The 16,566-nt window shown below is 43.9% G+C and overlaps 1 protein-coding gene across 2 annotated transcripts in view; it reads right to left on the bottom strand.

Annotated features, from left to right (window-relative positions):
- Raver2 (ribonucleoprotein, PTB binding 2) overlaps positions 1–16,566 on the bottom strand; it is a 73,754-nt gene that overhangs the window by 43,942 nt on the left and 13,246 nt on the right. For both annotated transcript variants that reach the window (XM_051188235.1, XM_051188236.1), the window contains exon 2: positions 4,481–4,547. In XM_051188235.1, the coding sequence (XP_051044192.1) occupies positions 4,481–4,547 (67 nt within the window). The remainder of the gene's footprint in view (positions 1–4,480; positions 4,548–16,566) is intronic.

Here is a 16,566-nt window from a genome sequence, read left to right as displayed (position 1 = left end):
CTTGGACAAATATTTTAACCTTCAAACCCAATAAAACAATTTTAAAAGCTACCTAAGATATTTCAGCATCAAAACAATAAAATGTATGAAATTTAAAAAAAAAAAAAGTGACGTAGCCTGACTGGCCTAGATCTCAGCACATGAGAGACAAAGACAGAAGGACCATAAGTTCAGGGCAATCCTGAACTACATAGTTGAGACAGGGAGACCCTGCCTCAAGTAATCAATCATGTGAAATATGAGTTGCAAATCAGTGAGACAAAGGGTTCATATCTGTTAAAATTAGGGTGTGAGGGTGATCTGGCTGCGACACCCTGTTGATCACCTGGGTTGAGTCGGCTGATCTGGTTGGCTAGGGAGGGTGGCCCCTGGAAACTGCACTGTCACAATCTGAACAAAGCAAAACCAGACCCCAACAGTATAAATAACTCAGTGTTCACTATCTAGGATTCACTCACGATATTTTGGGCTCCTCCAAGGGGCTTAGGTCACTTTCTCCAGCTCTGCCCTCGGCAGCTTTGCCCTAGGGGACTCTGTCCCCTGTAGCACACAGCTTGCCAGGCAGGCTCCATTTCACCTCTGCTGTTATTGGTGGTCGTCCTATGGTACTGGCATCTCCAAAACTCTGGGTTCCCTTGCTGCAACTGAGCCTTTCCTGGTATCTCATCATAGTACCAAGCTTCAGCTTCTCTGCATGATCCCCTTCAGTCCTGAGCCTTCAACTGCTACTGAGGCTGCGTCTTCACCGATGTGTCTCCTGGCCTCTCACAGCACCAAGCCTCAGCTGTTCTTCATGACCTTCAAAACCAATACCACCTGGGTGACTCTTACTCTACCAAGTTTGGCTGCCAGCTCTAGGGACAACTTTGGTTGCCTCTGGAAAACTGCTTCTGAGTGCTGACTCTCAGGAAACACTTCCTAGAAGATTTCACCTCAGTGACGATGGTCTCTCACTCATCAGCGTTGATTCCTCAGCCCCAGCCAACCGGCATCAACTGTGCCAGTAAAGCAAAGGTTTCACTTCAATGGTGATGGTCTCTCGTTCATCACTCTTTCTTCAGCCCTTCCAGAACCACAGAATCTTAATTCAAAACAGCAAACAGGCCAATAGCCCTGACAGTCTTTAAGTAATGTTTAAACTTCCCTCTGGAACTTCACAAGCCAGGCCTCCATGGTTTGCATTGCTTTCAACATTCTTATCTTCCAAGGCCCCACAGAACAGCTCACCGAGCTTTGAACACTCAATGGCTTCTCTCATCCAAAATTCCAAAGTCCTTCCACAACCCTCCCCAAATCAACAAGGTAGGGCTGCCACAGCAATACCCTACTATCCTGGTGCCAATTCAATTTCTGTTTTAGTTAGGGCGTCCATTACTATGATGAAACACCATGACCAAAGGAAAGATGGAGAGGAAAGAGTTTACTCCAATTACACTTTCAACTGCAGTTCATCGTTGGAGAAGGCAGGGCAGGAACTCAAACGGGGCAGGACCTGAAAGCAGGAGCTGAGGCAGAGGCCAGGAAGGGGTGCTGCTTACTGGCTTGCTCCTCATGGCTTGCTCAGTTCACTTTTTATAGAACTAGGGGCCACCTACATAGAGTGGTGCCGTCCACAATAAGCTGGGCCCTCCTGAACCATCCACTTGCCTACAGCCCAGTCTTATGGAGGAATTTTCTAAACAGAAGTTCTCTCCTCTCAGGTGACTTTAGCTCTTAAAACTAGCCAGCACACACCCTAAGGAAAGGAGTTCATTAAGGCTCACAGTTTAGGGGTACAGTTCATGATGGGAGGGAAGGCCTGATGGCAGGACCTGAGACAGCTGGTTACACAGCATCCAGTCAGGAAGTGTAGTATAACAAAAACTAGAGCGCAGTTCACTTTCTCCTTTTTATACAGTCTAGGGTCCCAGGTAATGCAATGTGCTCCCTCAGTTAAACCAACCAAGTACTCCCTCACAGCCCTCCGCAACCCAACCAAGCTGACATATAACATCACCAAACGTTTTCCCTAAGACACAAAACAACAGTCTGTGAAATTCGAGGTAAGGTCTATATTAGCCCGTAAAATTTTGAGTTTATGCTGGAGTGCTGGGGACTTGAAGTCCCTGACCATCCCTTTTGTTCCCTATGTCCTCTTGCACACCTGTCTGAGCACTCTCTCCAGAGTCTGCACACCTGTCTGAGCACTCTCTCCAGAGTCTGCACACCTGTCTGAGCACTCTCTCCAGAGTCTGCACACCTGTCTGAGCACTCTCTCCAGAGTCTGCACACCTGTCTGAGCACTCTCTCCAGAGTCTGCACACCTGTCTGAGCACTCTCTCCAGAGTCTGCACACCTGTCTGAGCACTCTCTCCAGAGTCTGCACACCTGTCTGAGCACTCTCTCCTGAGTCTGCACACCTGTCTGAGCACTCTCTCCAGAGTCTGCACACCTGTCTGAGCACTCTCTCCAGAGTCTGCACACCTGTCTGAGCACTCTCTCCAGAGTCTGCACACCTGTCTGAGCACTCTCTCCAGAGTCTGCACACCTGTCTGAACTCACCTTCCACTTCCTTTTGCCACATCTTCCTCTGCTCACAACTGAAAGACAGCAGTCTCTACTGTTCTTCCTGGTAGAATGTAAGAGTATTGTTTTTCTGCCTGCCGCTGCCTGTCTGGTCCCACTGCCACGCCGCCAGCCCCAAATAATACACAGAGACTCTGTATTTGATACAATGCTGTTGGCCCTGTTACTTGTTTCTTATTGGCTAGCTCTGTCTTAATTATTAACCCATTTCTGCTGATCTATGTATTTCTCTTACCAGGGAGCTGGCGGCATACTGCTTTCTTCAGACTCTCCATCTTGACTCCTCCCTACCTCTTCCTATTTCCTCCTTGTCTCCTAGTCCCTCCTATCTTCCTTTCCTATTGGCCAACAGTGCTTTATTATTAACCAGTATGAGAAACATACAGAATGACCTCTCCCATCATCTCCTCTTTTCTGTCTAAATAAAAAGAAGGGTTTTAACCTTAACATAGCAAAATATATTATACAACAGTTATCAAGTAACAATCACAGTTAACAACATTTAGTCCATTAACATTTAGCAAGATTTGAAGAAAATATTTCATCATCTATTCTATCTTTGTGTGTCTAAAGTCTAAGTAACTTATCTTTAATACTAAGGAAAACTATAACTATCTGTCAGTAGAATATTCATGAGACCCAAATTCAAACACCTAGAAGCTCCAAGCCACTGGATCTCTGTGCTCACTCTACCCCATTGCCCTGGGCAATCAAGTCCTTCTTATTTATTCAGTGGTATGTCTGGTCACAGATTAGCTGCTGGAAGAACACTGTTGCTCAACAATGTGCTCAGATTCCAATTAGGGATATAAGATATTCAATTGAGAGTCACAAATGTGAGGTTTCCAAAGAGGAAGTGGGAGGGGCCGTGAGACCAATCAAATTAAGCCAAGTAATCTAGTCTGGGGGCATCAAATCATATGCTGGCACTAAAACCACCATCTAAAGGAACACATGTACATCCACTATCGTTTTATTTATGAAAAGACACGTGTCCTCTCACGACCCCAAGGAGGGACAACAAAAGAGTATCTCATGCCCAAAAGAACCTGAACAATGTAGGGATGACCGTACTCTACTCCACAGGCAGAGTCCTAAGCGCTTCCCCCAGGTGGGAAATGTAGTCAGGGAATTGGAGGGTGTCTGCATCTGGGAGGCTTTTTCTGTCTTGTTTTGTTGTTGTTGTTTTTGTTTTTGAAGGGTGTGTGTGTGTGGGGGGGTGCTTTTAATTCAGCAATAAACATTAAGGCTCTAGCTATTCCTTGAGAGAAAATGCTGGGATCAAACCCATTCCCTTGCACAAGCTAGGTTACATGCTTCACACAGAGCTGTAGCCCCCAGCTTTCAAGATAAATGATTTGCAATGGAATACACATATATATAGCAGTTTATCATCACCCATGCTGTATCTTATCATCTAAAAAAATGCTCATACACCTTTATATATCATATGCCCATAAAAGTATGGAGTTCTGATCTCACAGATATGAAACTAATACTCAGAAAAAAATTAAGCAAGTTTCCTTATTTGTCCAACTAAAGGTCAAGCTACACAGTGCGTGTTCACAGAACCCAGTAACATATTAATTAGATAGAAGCACACCACACCCTGGAAGAACATTACATTTAACATTCATTGTTAAAAATCTCACATCCAGTTACACTGTATTTGTTTACTGGTTAAAGTTCAGGACATTAATATTGTTCTCAGAAAGTAACCCTGGTGAGTCATACTGGTAGGATTTCACACTTAGGAATTCCATAGGTGGGAGAGAATAGAGCCTGGTGGTGGGATGCACCTGCAAAGGCCCTGACAACAAAGACAGATGAAAAGACAGCAAAGCTTCCCTGCTCTACAGTAGCTTTATGCAAAATCAAAACAAGATTAAGCGCTTGGAAGGGAAGGCAGGCTCACCTGTTCGCTTATTCCTGTCCACATAGCAATACTTTAGTTCATAGTCCTGTAATAAGTCATGAACCTCCTGAAAGATACAAAGCCATGAAAAGTCAGTAAGTACATCAGTCCTGTTAGTGGTTAGCGGCTGACCCAGCTTGACCTCCACCCTCCCCCGTCACACTGTCACACTCTGTCCCTGGATGCTGCCATCTCCCCTCCACACTGCAGTCTCCCAACACACCCTATCTAACACTCAAACTGAGCACTTACTACCGGGTGTGAACCTGCACCCTCACTCTGCACTTTGGCTCACACTTGGACTGGATCTAGCATGGGTGAACTAGTCACTAAAGCCCATGCCATCTAAGGTCACACTGAAATCCCACCACCAATGCTCTGAGGAAGCTTTTCCTCACATTTTCCCACAGAATGCGCCCTCATATGCCATCATGCCCTTATCTATTTATATTAAATTATTCCATATGCTGCTGTTTAGGCAGGAAATATACCCATAAATGCTTGTAACAAACACAGAGAAGAAACAAATGTATACTGTATGTACTGTGATTAAGTAAATTGTAGATTTTAAATTTATAACTAAATTTAAACTATATGTTTTTATAAAAACAATGTAGCAGAAACAGTACAGGTTGAAGTCGGCTCCTCTCAGCATACAATGTTGGAACTTATTTTCTACTTTTAGATTTTGCCTGTATCACTTTGTATGAGATAGGAATTTGAGTACACATCAAAGTGAATAGGATTTGTTTTGAATTAACATGTGGTACTGAAAATTTTTCTGCCTACTTTTTTGAGACGTAGTCTCCCCATGCAACACTGACCAGGGTGGTGTCCCTGGGTGGGTACAAATCACACAATTCTTAACAGATACAAAGCACTCAAGATTATTATACAGGTGGGATTTTGACAAGCAACCCATCCGAAGTAAGAAATGCATGTGAAGAAAACACAGATATCAGTACTGAAGTGTTTAACTCAGTGAGTTCTTATCACTGCAATTATTATAATTAGTTCTCATCTAGCTTTTAGTGGGTAGAAGGTACTAGATTTACTTAAATGACAAATCAGAAAACCTGGGACTAAGGAGATGGCTCCACAGATAAAATGCTTATCAGGCTGTTGTGAGGACCAGAGTTTTGATCTCCAGAACCCATGTCTAAGATGGGCAGGTGGCAGCCAACTCCCTGGGGCAAACTGACTAGCCAGAAAAGCGAACTCTGGGTCCAGCGAGAGATGAGAGACTCTGTCTTGATAAACAGAGTGGAGAGGCATCAAGGAAAACACATGATACCAACTTTGGGCCTCCATACATGTATTTGTATGTACACGGACACACAGAGAGATGAATATGCATACACATACATATGTATGACTTTAAAAAAAAAATTGGTCAGAAACCCTGAGCTGCAGGAACTCAGGTACAGTGAGTGATTTCAGCAACTTGTGAGTGTGGATCCTGAGAGGTTCCAGGAAACACACCCTCGTTCCACCCACTATAAACTTCCAAAGGAGTACATCATCAAGTAACCATTAATAGTTAAAATTTGCTACAATTACAATTTGTATAGTTAAGAGCAACCTAGGAAGAGAAGGTAAAGAACAGGACAGCCACACATTACAAAGTCTCTGAGGGCTATGGTGAAGGCTCAGAGCTCTTCCCGAGGACCCAGGCTTGGTTCCCAGCACCTCCACAGCGGCTCATAACCATTAGTGATCCCAGTTCCAGGGGTTCAAAAGATGCCCCCTCTTATGGCCTCTGTGGGTAGGTAGCAAGTACACACATGGTGCACAGACATACAGACATGCAAACAAACACCAGTCTACATAAAATTTCAAAAAGCTAGAAAAGGAAAATTTGGGATTACCTTTGAATCCAATGCAAAGGGGAAAGAAGAGTTTAGCAAAAAATAGGCAAATTATAAAAACATAAACTGGGTGAAAATACGACAATCATCGGTCACACCAAACAGACAGGTGAAGTTGACCATTGTATGGCCTGTTAAGAAGCGTGTCATAAATGCCTAAAAATACACATCAGTTTTGTGAAAACAGTCTGCTAAATAAAGCAGCTCAGATGCTAGTGTGGTTTATCTTAAATGCTCGGTGTTTTTTCAGACTTAGGAAAACTTCGACCACGGTGCTAAGAAAATCCTAACTTCTCCATTGCACAACCACACTTCACAGAGACAGCTTTATTGGAGGGATCAAGTGTATTCTGTTGGTGGCACAGACTCTAATCTTTCATTTGGCTGGTTCACAGCTGTTGAGTGCTAGATAAAGAAAAGCGATACCACTCAGCGCGTTATCAAGTATCTGTAAACAAATGGCATGCCGTGCCTTTCCTTTAGCCAAGGGAATTACCTAAGGGAAGCTTCAGGACCAAAGATGCATTCTGCAACTTAGAAATCTTATTCCCAGGACATCTGTACTTCTAATCACATCGGGTATGGGATACTGTCTGCTACTCGGGAAGCCTTACATAGTTTGCAAGAGAGAAAGAGCCACCGACCTTTCTCTTTGCCCTGGTGGTGAACCCTCCCTCTATGTCTCAGCAAGGAGACCAAAGGAGAAATTTCAGACCTGACAGAGAGTCCTAGAAGCATTTGCCAACACTTCCCTAGGCTCTGCCACACAGGCCTGGAAGGACTGAATCTACAGCATCCTGGAGCTGACCTGGCTGTGTGAGTGTCCTCCTCCCACACAACTTTGCTCAGCAGCACCATTTACAAAATCCTTACAGCAAAGGAGCCTGTCAGCCTGAAAGCTTAGGTAGATGTTAGTGTGTTCAGGACAGGTTCACTAACACCCCTGAACCTTTATGAAAGCCTCATAAGAGGTTTACGGCAAAGGATAAACAGCTTTCGTTGCAGTATACAGCCAGTAGCACCCTCACCAACTGTGGCAGTCTGAATGCAACTGGCCCCCACAAGCTCATACGGAATGTCATTATTAGGAGGTGTGGTGTTGTTGGCCTGGGTATGGCCTTGTTAGAGAAAGTATGTGGCTGTGAGGGTGGGCTTTGTGGTTTCCTATGCTCAGGATACTGCCCAGTGTGTCAGTCAACTTCCTGTTGCCTGCAAGATGTAAGCCTCTCAGCCACTTCTCCACCATCCATGTCTGCCTGCATGCTGCCATGTCCCACCATGATGATAATGAACCAAACCTGTGTAACAGGTCTTTCTTTGGACCACGCTCCCAAATAATGACATAGAAACATCTTATTAATTATGAAAGTTTGGCTTTAGCTTAGGCTTGCTCCCAACTAGCTCTTATACTTAAATTAACCCATTTATATTAATCTATGTTCTGCCAAGTGGCTTGTGGTTTGTGAACTATCCTCCACACTGTACATCCAACTTATTCCACATCTCACTGGCAAATTCCACCTCTCTTCTTCCCAGAGTTCCTCTCTCTGCCCGGAAGTACCGCCTATCCTCTCTTGCCTAGCTACTGGCCATTCAGCTCTTTATTAAACCAATCAGAAGATGCCTTGGCAAAGACACATATTCACAATGTACAAAAAGATTATCCCATAACACCCCTGAACTGTAAACGAGCCCCCCCAATTAAATGTTTTCCTTACAATAAGCGTTGCTGTGGCCATGGTGTCTCTTCACAGTAACAGAAACCCTGACTATGACACAAACCAAGCACAGCTGCTCTGCTCCTTCCCATGCGAACGAACGACACAAACCTAAAGCACAGGTTCCCTAAGCTCTTCACAGATATAACTTTGTTTAAAACAGGCTCTTGGGTCAGCAAGACGACTGAGTAAATAAAGATGGCCACCACCAAGCAAATCTGGACAGTCCTTTTCCTCTTTCTTTAGGTGCCTGTCTGGATAGATGGACAGGCCCAAACAACAGGTTATTGTATACTGTGATGGGCTTTTACAAGTGGCATCATGCTATGCTTTTTAAGATTACCTGATGCTGAAACTCAGTACTCCATTTCTAATGCCTGGTTTGTGTCCAGGCTAATGTTATTTTACTCTTCACACTTTTATAAACGGTTACATTCTTGTAAATACTACACATCCACTGGCATTCCTATAGTGAGGTCCTATGGGAGAGAACTCCATGTGTGTGTGTGCGTGCTTATGTGTCTGCCTACCAGCGTAACACAGAGTCTCACTGCATAGCCCTGGCTATCCTAGAACTTGCTATATAGATTAGGTTGGCTGCTAGCCTGCAGCAATCCTCCTGCTTCTGCCTCCCAAGTGTTGGGATTCGAGGCTGGAGTCACCATCTCCAGCTGCAAGTGATTAACTTCATAAGAAACTGAAAACATGTGTGGAGGAATCGTCCACAGGATGCACAGGTCCTGCTAACCCACATTCTTTCAGCGCTCCGTGCTATCTGTGGCAAAGGTGTTGTCAACTCGTGGATATAAAACTGCCTCTCTGGGGTCTTGATTAGAATCCTGTTATTAAGGGGGGCACTGCAACTGCTAATTTCAGGTGTCAGTTTAGCTACAACATTTAGCGGTTTAGGCAAACACAAACCCAGTGTTGCTAAGAAGTATTTTATACACGTGGTTAGTATCTCCCACCGACTGGCTCCAGAAAAGGAGCCCTTCCATGCACTCATTCAAGTGAAGGTATTAGCAACCAAGTCTGCAGCTTCCTGATGAAAACACCAGCTCAGGACTACAGCATCCACCCTGCCTCAGTTCCCAGTCTTTGGACATGCCAGTTCACAACCACGGAGTCAATAAGTCAAATCTTTTTTGTTGTTGTTAGCCTTTTTTTTTTTTTTTTTTTTTGTCTTTTACTGAAAATGGGTTTTTTTCATATAATAAATTCTTACTATGATTCCTCTTCCCCTTATTCCTCCCTACCTCCCCTCACAATGGCATCCACACCCTTCCTGACTCTCCTTAGAAAACAGGCACCTAAGGAATAATAATAATAAGATTAAGCAGAACCAAACAAATCAGAGTAGAACAAAACAATCAAAAAAGAAGCTGAAGAAAAAGCACAAGAAACTCATATAGATGCTGAAGACACACCTGTTGGCATTCCATAAAAACCGCCTGGTGTTGGTGGCACACACTTTTAATCCCAGCACTCAGAGAAGGCAGAGGCAGGAGGATCTCTGTGAGTTCCAGGCCAGCCTGGTCTACAGAGCTAGTTCCAGGACAGGCTCCAAAGCAATATAGAGAAACCCTGTCTCGAAAAACAAAACAAAAAACCCCATAAAACTAGAAGGCAGAATGTATACACAAAGGACCTGCTTAAAAACAAACAAATAGCCATCCTGACTAACCATTATAAGACAAAGATCCCCCAAAGATGCAGTTTAGTAAGTTTTGTGTTGGCCATCTACCACTGGGCACTGGGTTTATCCTTAGGAGAAGTTTGTTTCTCCAGTGAAACTCCTTTAGGGAAAACAATTGTTTCAACAGATAGCAAGGGACTGTCAGAAATCGCATCTGGATCAAGGATGGAGAGTTTCTTTTATTCTCCTTTCAGCTCTAGGTGTACCTGGTACAGACCTGGGCAGGCCATGTGCATGCTGCCTGTCTCTGTGAGTTCATGTGAGCCAGCTCTGCGGAGTCTAGAAGGTCTTATTTCTATGTCCTCCACCCTCTCTGGTTCTTACTCTTCCTGACAGGAGGGATTTGATGGAGGCATCCCTTTTAGGGATGAGGGTTGCAAGGTCTGTCACTCTGTGCATATTGCCTACTTGTGGGTCTCTGATTTGTTCCCACCTACTTCAGGGGGAAGCTTATCTGATGGTGGCTAAGCAAAGCAGGGATCCATTCCTGAGTGCAACAGGGTCGTATTATTGCTGCGTTCCTTTAGCAGAAGAGTGATATTTGGTTTTCCCCTAGGCCCTTGGCCTCAGGATCTTGGCCACTCAAGCAGTGTTAGATACGGGTTCCATCTCATCGGCTGGGCCTTAAGTCAAATCAGATGTCGGTTGTTTACTCCCACAGTCTTTGTGCCACTACAGCACCAATGTATCTTGCAGGCAGGTCACCACTGTAGACTGAAGGGTTTGCAGCTGGGCTGGAGTTTACTTCTCTTCTTTGGTAGCATGCAGAACACCATGAACACCTACCAGTCCATAGGGCTGAAGGCTCTAGGCAAGCTCCAGCTCAACTTCTCTGTGCCCAAGGAATCCTGTAGGCACTGTCTTCAGCTACAGGCCCTTATTGTCAATTTGTAGAGAACCACCTAGCCTTGGCAATTGCCTGAGCTGTTTGGGGGTTCCCACAGGACTGCCTTGAACAAGAACTTGAGTAGATGTAACCCATTCCTGGTACTGGAAGCTTCATTTGATGTGGAGGGATGTCCAGTCGGGGCTCAGCCTGCCCTGTTATTTGGTGATTTCATCTAGATCACTTTCACATACAAATTACCTTTTAGGAAGTATCTACTGTATTAGGTTTCCAAATAATCCCTCAAGTGGCCCTTAGTTTTAGCTGTCCCTCCACACATTAGATATTAGTTAAATCTTTACATGCACATATTTTATTATATAGAGGTGTGTGTGTATTCTACTGGACCTTTTCTCTGTACAACCCTGGCTGGTCAAGGCATCTTATTATATTTCTCTAACATTTATTTCTCCTTCTGAAAAACATTTACTTATTTCTATTGCTTGTTTTTCTATGTTTTCCCCCTGTGATGGCTTTTAAAACACTGTGAATACTAGCCCTTTGTCATTAATAACTTCTCAAGTGTATTCCCTTAGCACACAGTCTGCTGTTCTGTTGTTCAGTTGAGATTTTCAGTGGAGAGAGGCTTTTTTTTTTTTTTTTTTTTTTCATTGAAACAAAGTCAAGCCTATGGCTCCTTCTCCCTTAAAACTTGTGAGGTCTGTGCCTTAGGAAGTCTTTTCACTCGGGAGGTGGAGACAGAGGGATTGGAATTCCTAGGTTATCCTCAGCTACATAGTGAATTCATTCAAAGCCAGTCTGGGCTATGCAAGACCCTGTCTTTAAAAAAAGAAAGGAAGAAGAGGAGTGGAAGGCAGAGAGGGAGGGGGGGGGGGAAGGGAAGCAGAGAAGGATCCTTCCTAATCGAGTGTATCAAAATTATTTTGGTTTCCAATAGTTTTCTTCTTTTTTGCATTTCAGTTTCTAGTCACTCTAGAGTTAGCTTTTTGTCATTTATTATTTTGTTTGGTTGGTGTCTGAGATGGGAGGTCTCATAGCTGAGTCCAGTCTTGAACTCCTGATGCTCCTACCTCAGTCTCCTAAATTATACTTCAAGCATGAACTTGTAGTTTAAGTCAAGTGTGAAGTAGGAATTTGTTTTTTCTCACTTGGGAAATGGATTTCATTTTCTTCCCAGCTGGATGACCCCACTATCCTGTCACCACTGAGCCACTGTATTAGTTAGCTCTCACATCACTGTGACAAAGCCCAACAGGAAAAACTTAGAGAGGAATTCTTTCCTTTGGCTCATGGTTTCAGAGGATTCCCCTCCGTCATGGTGAGGGAGGCTTTCTGGGACAGCTCAGTCTATGATATTGGGACTGTGTGGCTGAGGTTGTTTCTACTGAGAGAGAACAGGAAATAACATGTGGCAGGAACCAAAGGATGGACATAAACTTCAGACCTGCCCACCAAGATCTATTTCTGCCAGCGAAGCCAAGTCTCAACTTCCAGTTTCTAGAAGCTCCCAAAATTATGCCATGAGCTGTGGCCCAAATGTTCAAAACATGAATCTCTGGGGGCATCTCAGATGCAAACCATAACACCACCTCTCTCAGACAACTAAGCCTCCAGATACACATAAATCAGTGTGCTATCCCTTGCTTCTGTCCCATTGGACATCTTGTCTACCCTATGCTAACTATCTTAAATATGTATAAATTTTTTTGTGTGGTGGGGGAAAAGATTCCCCTTATTACTGTTGTTTCTAGGTTGGGGCTTTTGAGAATAAAACTAGGAATAAAATTCCCAAGTACACCACACATGAGACTAAAACTGGTGAATTACATGGCATGGGCATTCTAAAATGTGAAGGTGTGCCCCCTCTAAAGCTCTCGATGGAGTTTAACTGCCACTGAGGTATTAAGTGGGCAGAAACTTAATCTGATCGTGTTTGGAGGTTAACTGGGGTTATTTAAGGTCATCAAGGTAGAGCCCCAGCCATTGACTATTGGTGGACTTGTGAGAGAGCAACAGAGACATGGGGGATATGCATGAATGCCCTGCTGTCTCCACCCGATGGCCTGCACTACAGTAAACCATTGCCAGCACAGCCAGCGCCACATATGGGTCCCTGACCTTGAACCAGAACTGTGAAACAAGTAACTTTATAGCTTGGCCAGACTCATGTATTTCTTCCTTTTCTAAAAAGAAAGAACTATATATAGCTTAGGTTTGTCCTTGGCGGAATCTGCCAGTTTCTGAGACCTTTGAAGTACTTGACACATTCACTAGCACAACATGACTGTCAAGTGTTCCTCACCCGAGCCAACCTGGAGAGTCACCGGTCATTTTATTTTTACCCATTCTGGTCAGCACACAGGTAGTCTTCATCTGGTTCCCCGTCATGAGTAACTGAGTCACGGACCCTGCCATTTATTTGTTCACTGGCTGTGTGCATTTTTCAGACAAAAATGTCTGTTCTAACATATTTTTTAACTGGTTAACTTTTCTTTTCTTTTCTTTTTTTTCTTTTCTTTTTTTTTTTTTTTTTTTTAACATTTGTTTATTTGTGGGAGGGAGAGGGGCCGTGCTAAAATGAATGTGTAGAAGTCAGAAGGCAACGTGTGAGAGTTCTTTCCTTCTACCATGTAGGATCTGGGAAGTGAATTCAGGTCATCAGGCTTGGCAGCAAGTGCCTTTATCCATAAAACCATCTTGTTAGGCCTTGAATCTTTCTAACTTGTAAAATATGTTTATGAGACGAAAAAGAAGGTGGACCTCTATGAGTTAGAGGACAGCCTGGTCTATGTGGTAGGTTCCAAGACAGCCAAAACTACATAATAGAAAGACAAGGCCAGCCGCTTAATCTGATCAACTACAACAAGGCAGTCCTACTGTGTAGCCTGTTATCTCACGGTGTAACTAAGGCTGTTCTCAAACCCACACTTCCTTCTGTCTCGACTTCTCAAATGGGAGGATTACAGGGGTGAGCTCCCATGTCCAACTTAGCATTTCCTTATAAATTCTACAGACTAGTTCTTTGTCAGATATAAAGCATTTTCTTTTAGCCTATGATATACCTTTTGTTTTAATTATCTTTCTGATGAGAAGTCATTCATTTTAAACAAGCTCCATCTATCACATTTTCTCTTCTGGAGAACATTTTGTGTCCTGTTTGAGAAGTCTTAACTTACTTAAGGTCACAGAGAGATGACTATTTCCTAACATTCACCCTCAGCTTATGATTCACCTCTAAGGAATTGCTCTGAGTGGTGTTAGGTAGTGGCCACCTTCAGACAGAAGAATATCCCAACTTCCCTCGGGATCCTTTATTGGAAAATGTGATTCTTGGCCTCACTGGGCTGCTATAACACATGAGGGTTAATTTCTCGGATGTTCTAGTCTGCACCACTGATCTATTTATCTGATTTTTTTTTTCCAAATCGGTATCACGTTATTAAGTCATTACAGATTTATAATAACTCTTGAAATCTGGTAGCGTTTGGTCTATGAACATTTTCTTCACAATTATCTTGGCTATTCAAAGCTCTTTGCACTTCTGTATAAATATTGGATCAGGACATAAACTTCTAAGAACAAGACCTACCGGGGTATTAAGTGGGATTGTTTCAAAGGCTCATGGAGGTGTTGAAGGCTTGGTTCCCAGTGGCTGTCTACAGCTGCTGAAGCTCAGAGGTAGGGCCTACTTGTTAGAGAGAGGTTGCTGGGGACAAGCCTTTGGGATGTACATCTTATACCTGGTCCCTTCCTCTGTCCCTCCGCTTCTTGGTTGCCATGAGGTGTGCAGCCTCATTCATCATGCTCTTCCACTATGACTCACCCTGGGCCCAGAAGCAATGAGACCAGCCAAAACCAGGCTAAGACCTCTGAAACAGGGAGCTGCTTTTCTCAGGTACCATGTCACAGCAATGGAAAGCCTGGCTAGTACAGACTGCAATCACACTACAGACAATTTGGGAAGAATCCATTATTTAAACCAAGGCCCCTTACACTTTTCCCACTCATGTCTTTTCACCCCATAAATGTTTATATAATACTGGACATGCTGAAAATGCCAATATACAAGTGTGTGTGTGTGTGTGTGTGTGTGTCTGCATGAATCTGTATGTACCACATGTGTGCAGGAGCCCAAGGGGACCAAAAGAGGGTGTCAGATCCCCTAAAACTAGACTCACAAGACAGTTGTGAGCTGCCTTGTGGATGCTGAGAATGGAACCCAGGTCTTCAGTAAGAGTAGTAAGCAGTCCTAACTGCTAAGCTATCTCTTTTGCCCCCTCCATCTTTTTCTTTCCTTTTCTTTAACGGTGTGGGGGGGGGGATGTGTATTTTAGAATTAGCTACTGTACTCAGGTTAGCTGATCCTAATTGGCAACATCCAGAGCATCACAAACAGAAGGAAGCCAAACATATGCCTTCTTCTCTTCATCTCAGGGTATCGACTTTAGCCACATCAATGCCCTAGAGTTTCTTCACAGCCTGTTTGATCCAGTGCTTGTTAGCCTTGACATTCACGATGAATATACATGTGTTGTTTCTTCTGTCTTCTTGTGGCTGGTTCAGTGGTCAGGTGGTACCTGAAGATGCTGAGATGGGAATACACATGTGTTGTTTCTTCTGTCTTCTCTGCGGCTAGCTCAGTGGACAGGTGGTACCTGATGATGCTGTGGTGGTTAATGCGTATGTGTTGTTTCTTCTGTCTTCTCTGTGGCTGGTGCGGTGGTCGTGTGGTACTTGATGCTGTGATGGTCAGCCTGCTTCTATGATCATGCTCTTGCGGGAGTATTTGTGTTTCCTCTGGAGCAGCAGAGTCTGCAGCTGCCAGGTAAGTGACATGCAGATCCTTCTGTGGCTGTGGGTAGCTCTCAGCACTGTCTTCTTGGATTTCAAAGCCTTTGCTGTTGGTTTGGGAGGGGCAGGAGCTTCCTTCTTCACTTTCAGAGCCATCTTGGTGAAAAGCCATCTTACTTTTTTAAACAGGGTTTCTCACTGAATCTGAAGTTCACTGACTGGATAGACTGGTGGACCAGAAAGCCATAGGGATCCTCCTGCTTCAGCCCACTGCTAGGATTATAGCTTCATGTGGTCACATCTAGTTTTTCATCTTAGTGCAGGAGACCCAAGCTTGGTTCCTAATGCTTCTGCAACAAGCACTTTACTAACTTATTTTTACAGCCCTCCCTCAGCAATTCTTAACACTAAACAATCTCATACAACGTAATCCCCAAATCTGCTAACCTGACACGTAGATGCTAAGAAATGATGACAGGAAAATATTAAAGGTCCTACAGGCAGACTGAATAAAAATTTTAAGATAGGTAGGTGCATTACTTCAGAGCTGTCTACCGTGGTTTCTTGTTCATTTTTTAAACATATTTTATTCAGTTTATTTATTTGTTTGTGTGGGGGGGGTTGCCATAGCGTTAGTGGAGAGGTCAGAGGACAGACAACCTGTAGAGTTGGTCCTCTCCCATCATGTGGATGCTGAAGCTAGAACTCATGTCACAGGCGTAGCAGCAAGCAGCTCTACATCCCCCAATGAATCACTGGCCCACAATGTGTTCTAATTTGAGGCAGAGTCCCTCTCTGGAACCTAAGGTTCAGTGATAGGCTATGCTGGTGAAGCCTCAGGGAGCGTCCTGTCTCTACATCCCCAATGCTGGAATTAAAACAAATGCCACCATGCCTGGCTTTAAAAATATTGAAAAAAGAGAATGGGGTGCTGGGGACAGATCACAGGTTTTCACACCTGCACAGCAAGGAGTTTAGCCCTTGAGCTGTCTCCCAAGCCCTGGATTCCAGGTTTGAGGCAAGAGGACTTTCTGACTCAGCCTAAAGAAACCCACATTTGTCATAGCAGTAAAGGAACGCGAACTGTTGGTTATTTATTTCAGCCCAGCACTGTGTGGACAGTGTTTTGTTTAATCCTCACACCACAGCTGCTGGTTTTTAAATCT

The sequence above is a fragment of the Phodopus roborovskii genome, unplaced genomic scaffold (assembly GCF_943737965.1).
Source record: "Phodopus roborovskii unplaced genomic scaffold, PHOROB, whole genome shotgun sequence".
NCBI classification, from domain to species: Eukaryota; Metazoa; Chordata; class Mammalia; order Rodentia; family Cricetidae; genus Phodopus; species Phodopus roborovskii.
The sequence above is the reverse complement of the archived record's forward strand: the minus strand, read 5'-3'. Positions and strand labels throughout refer to the sequence as shown.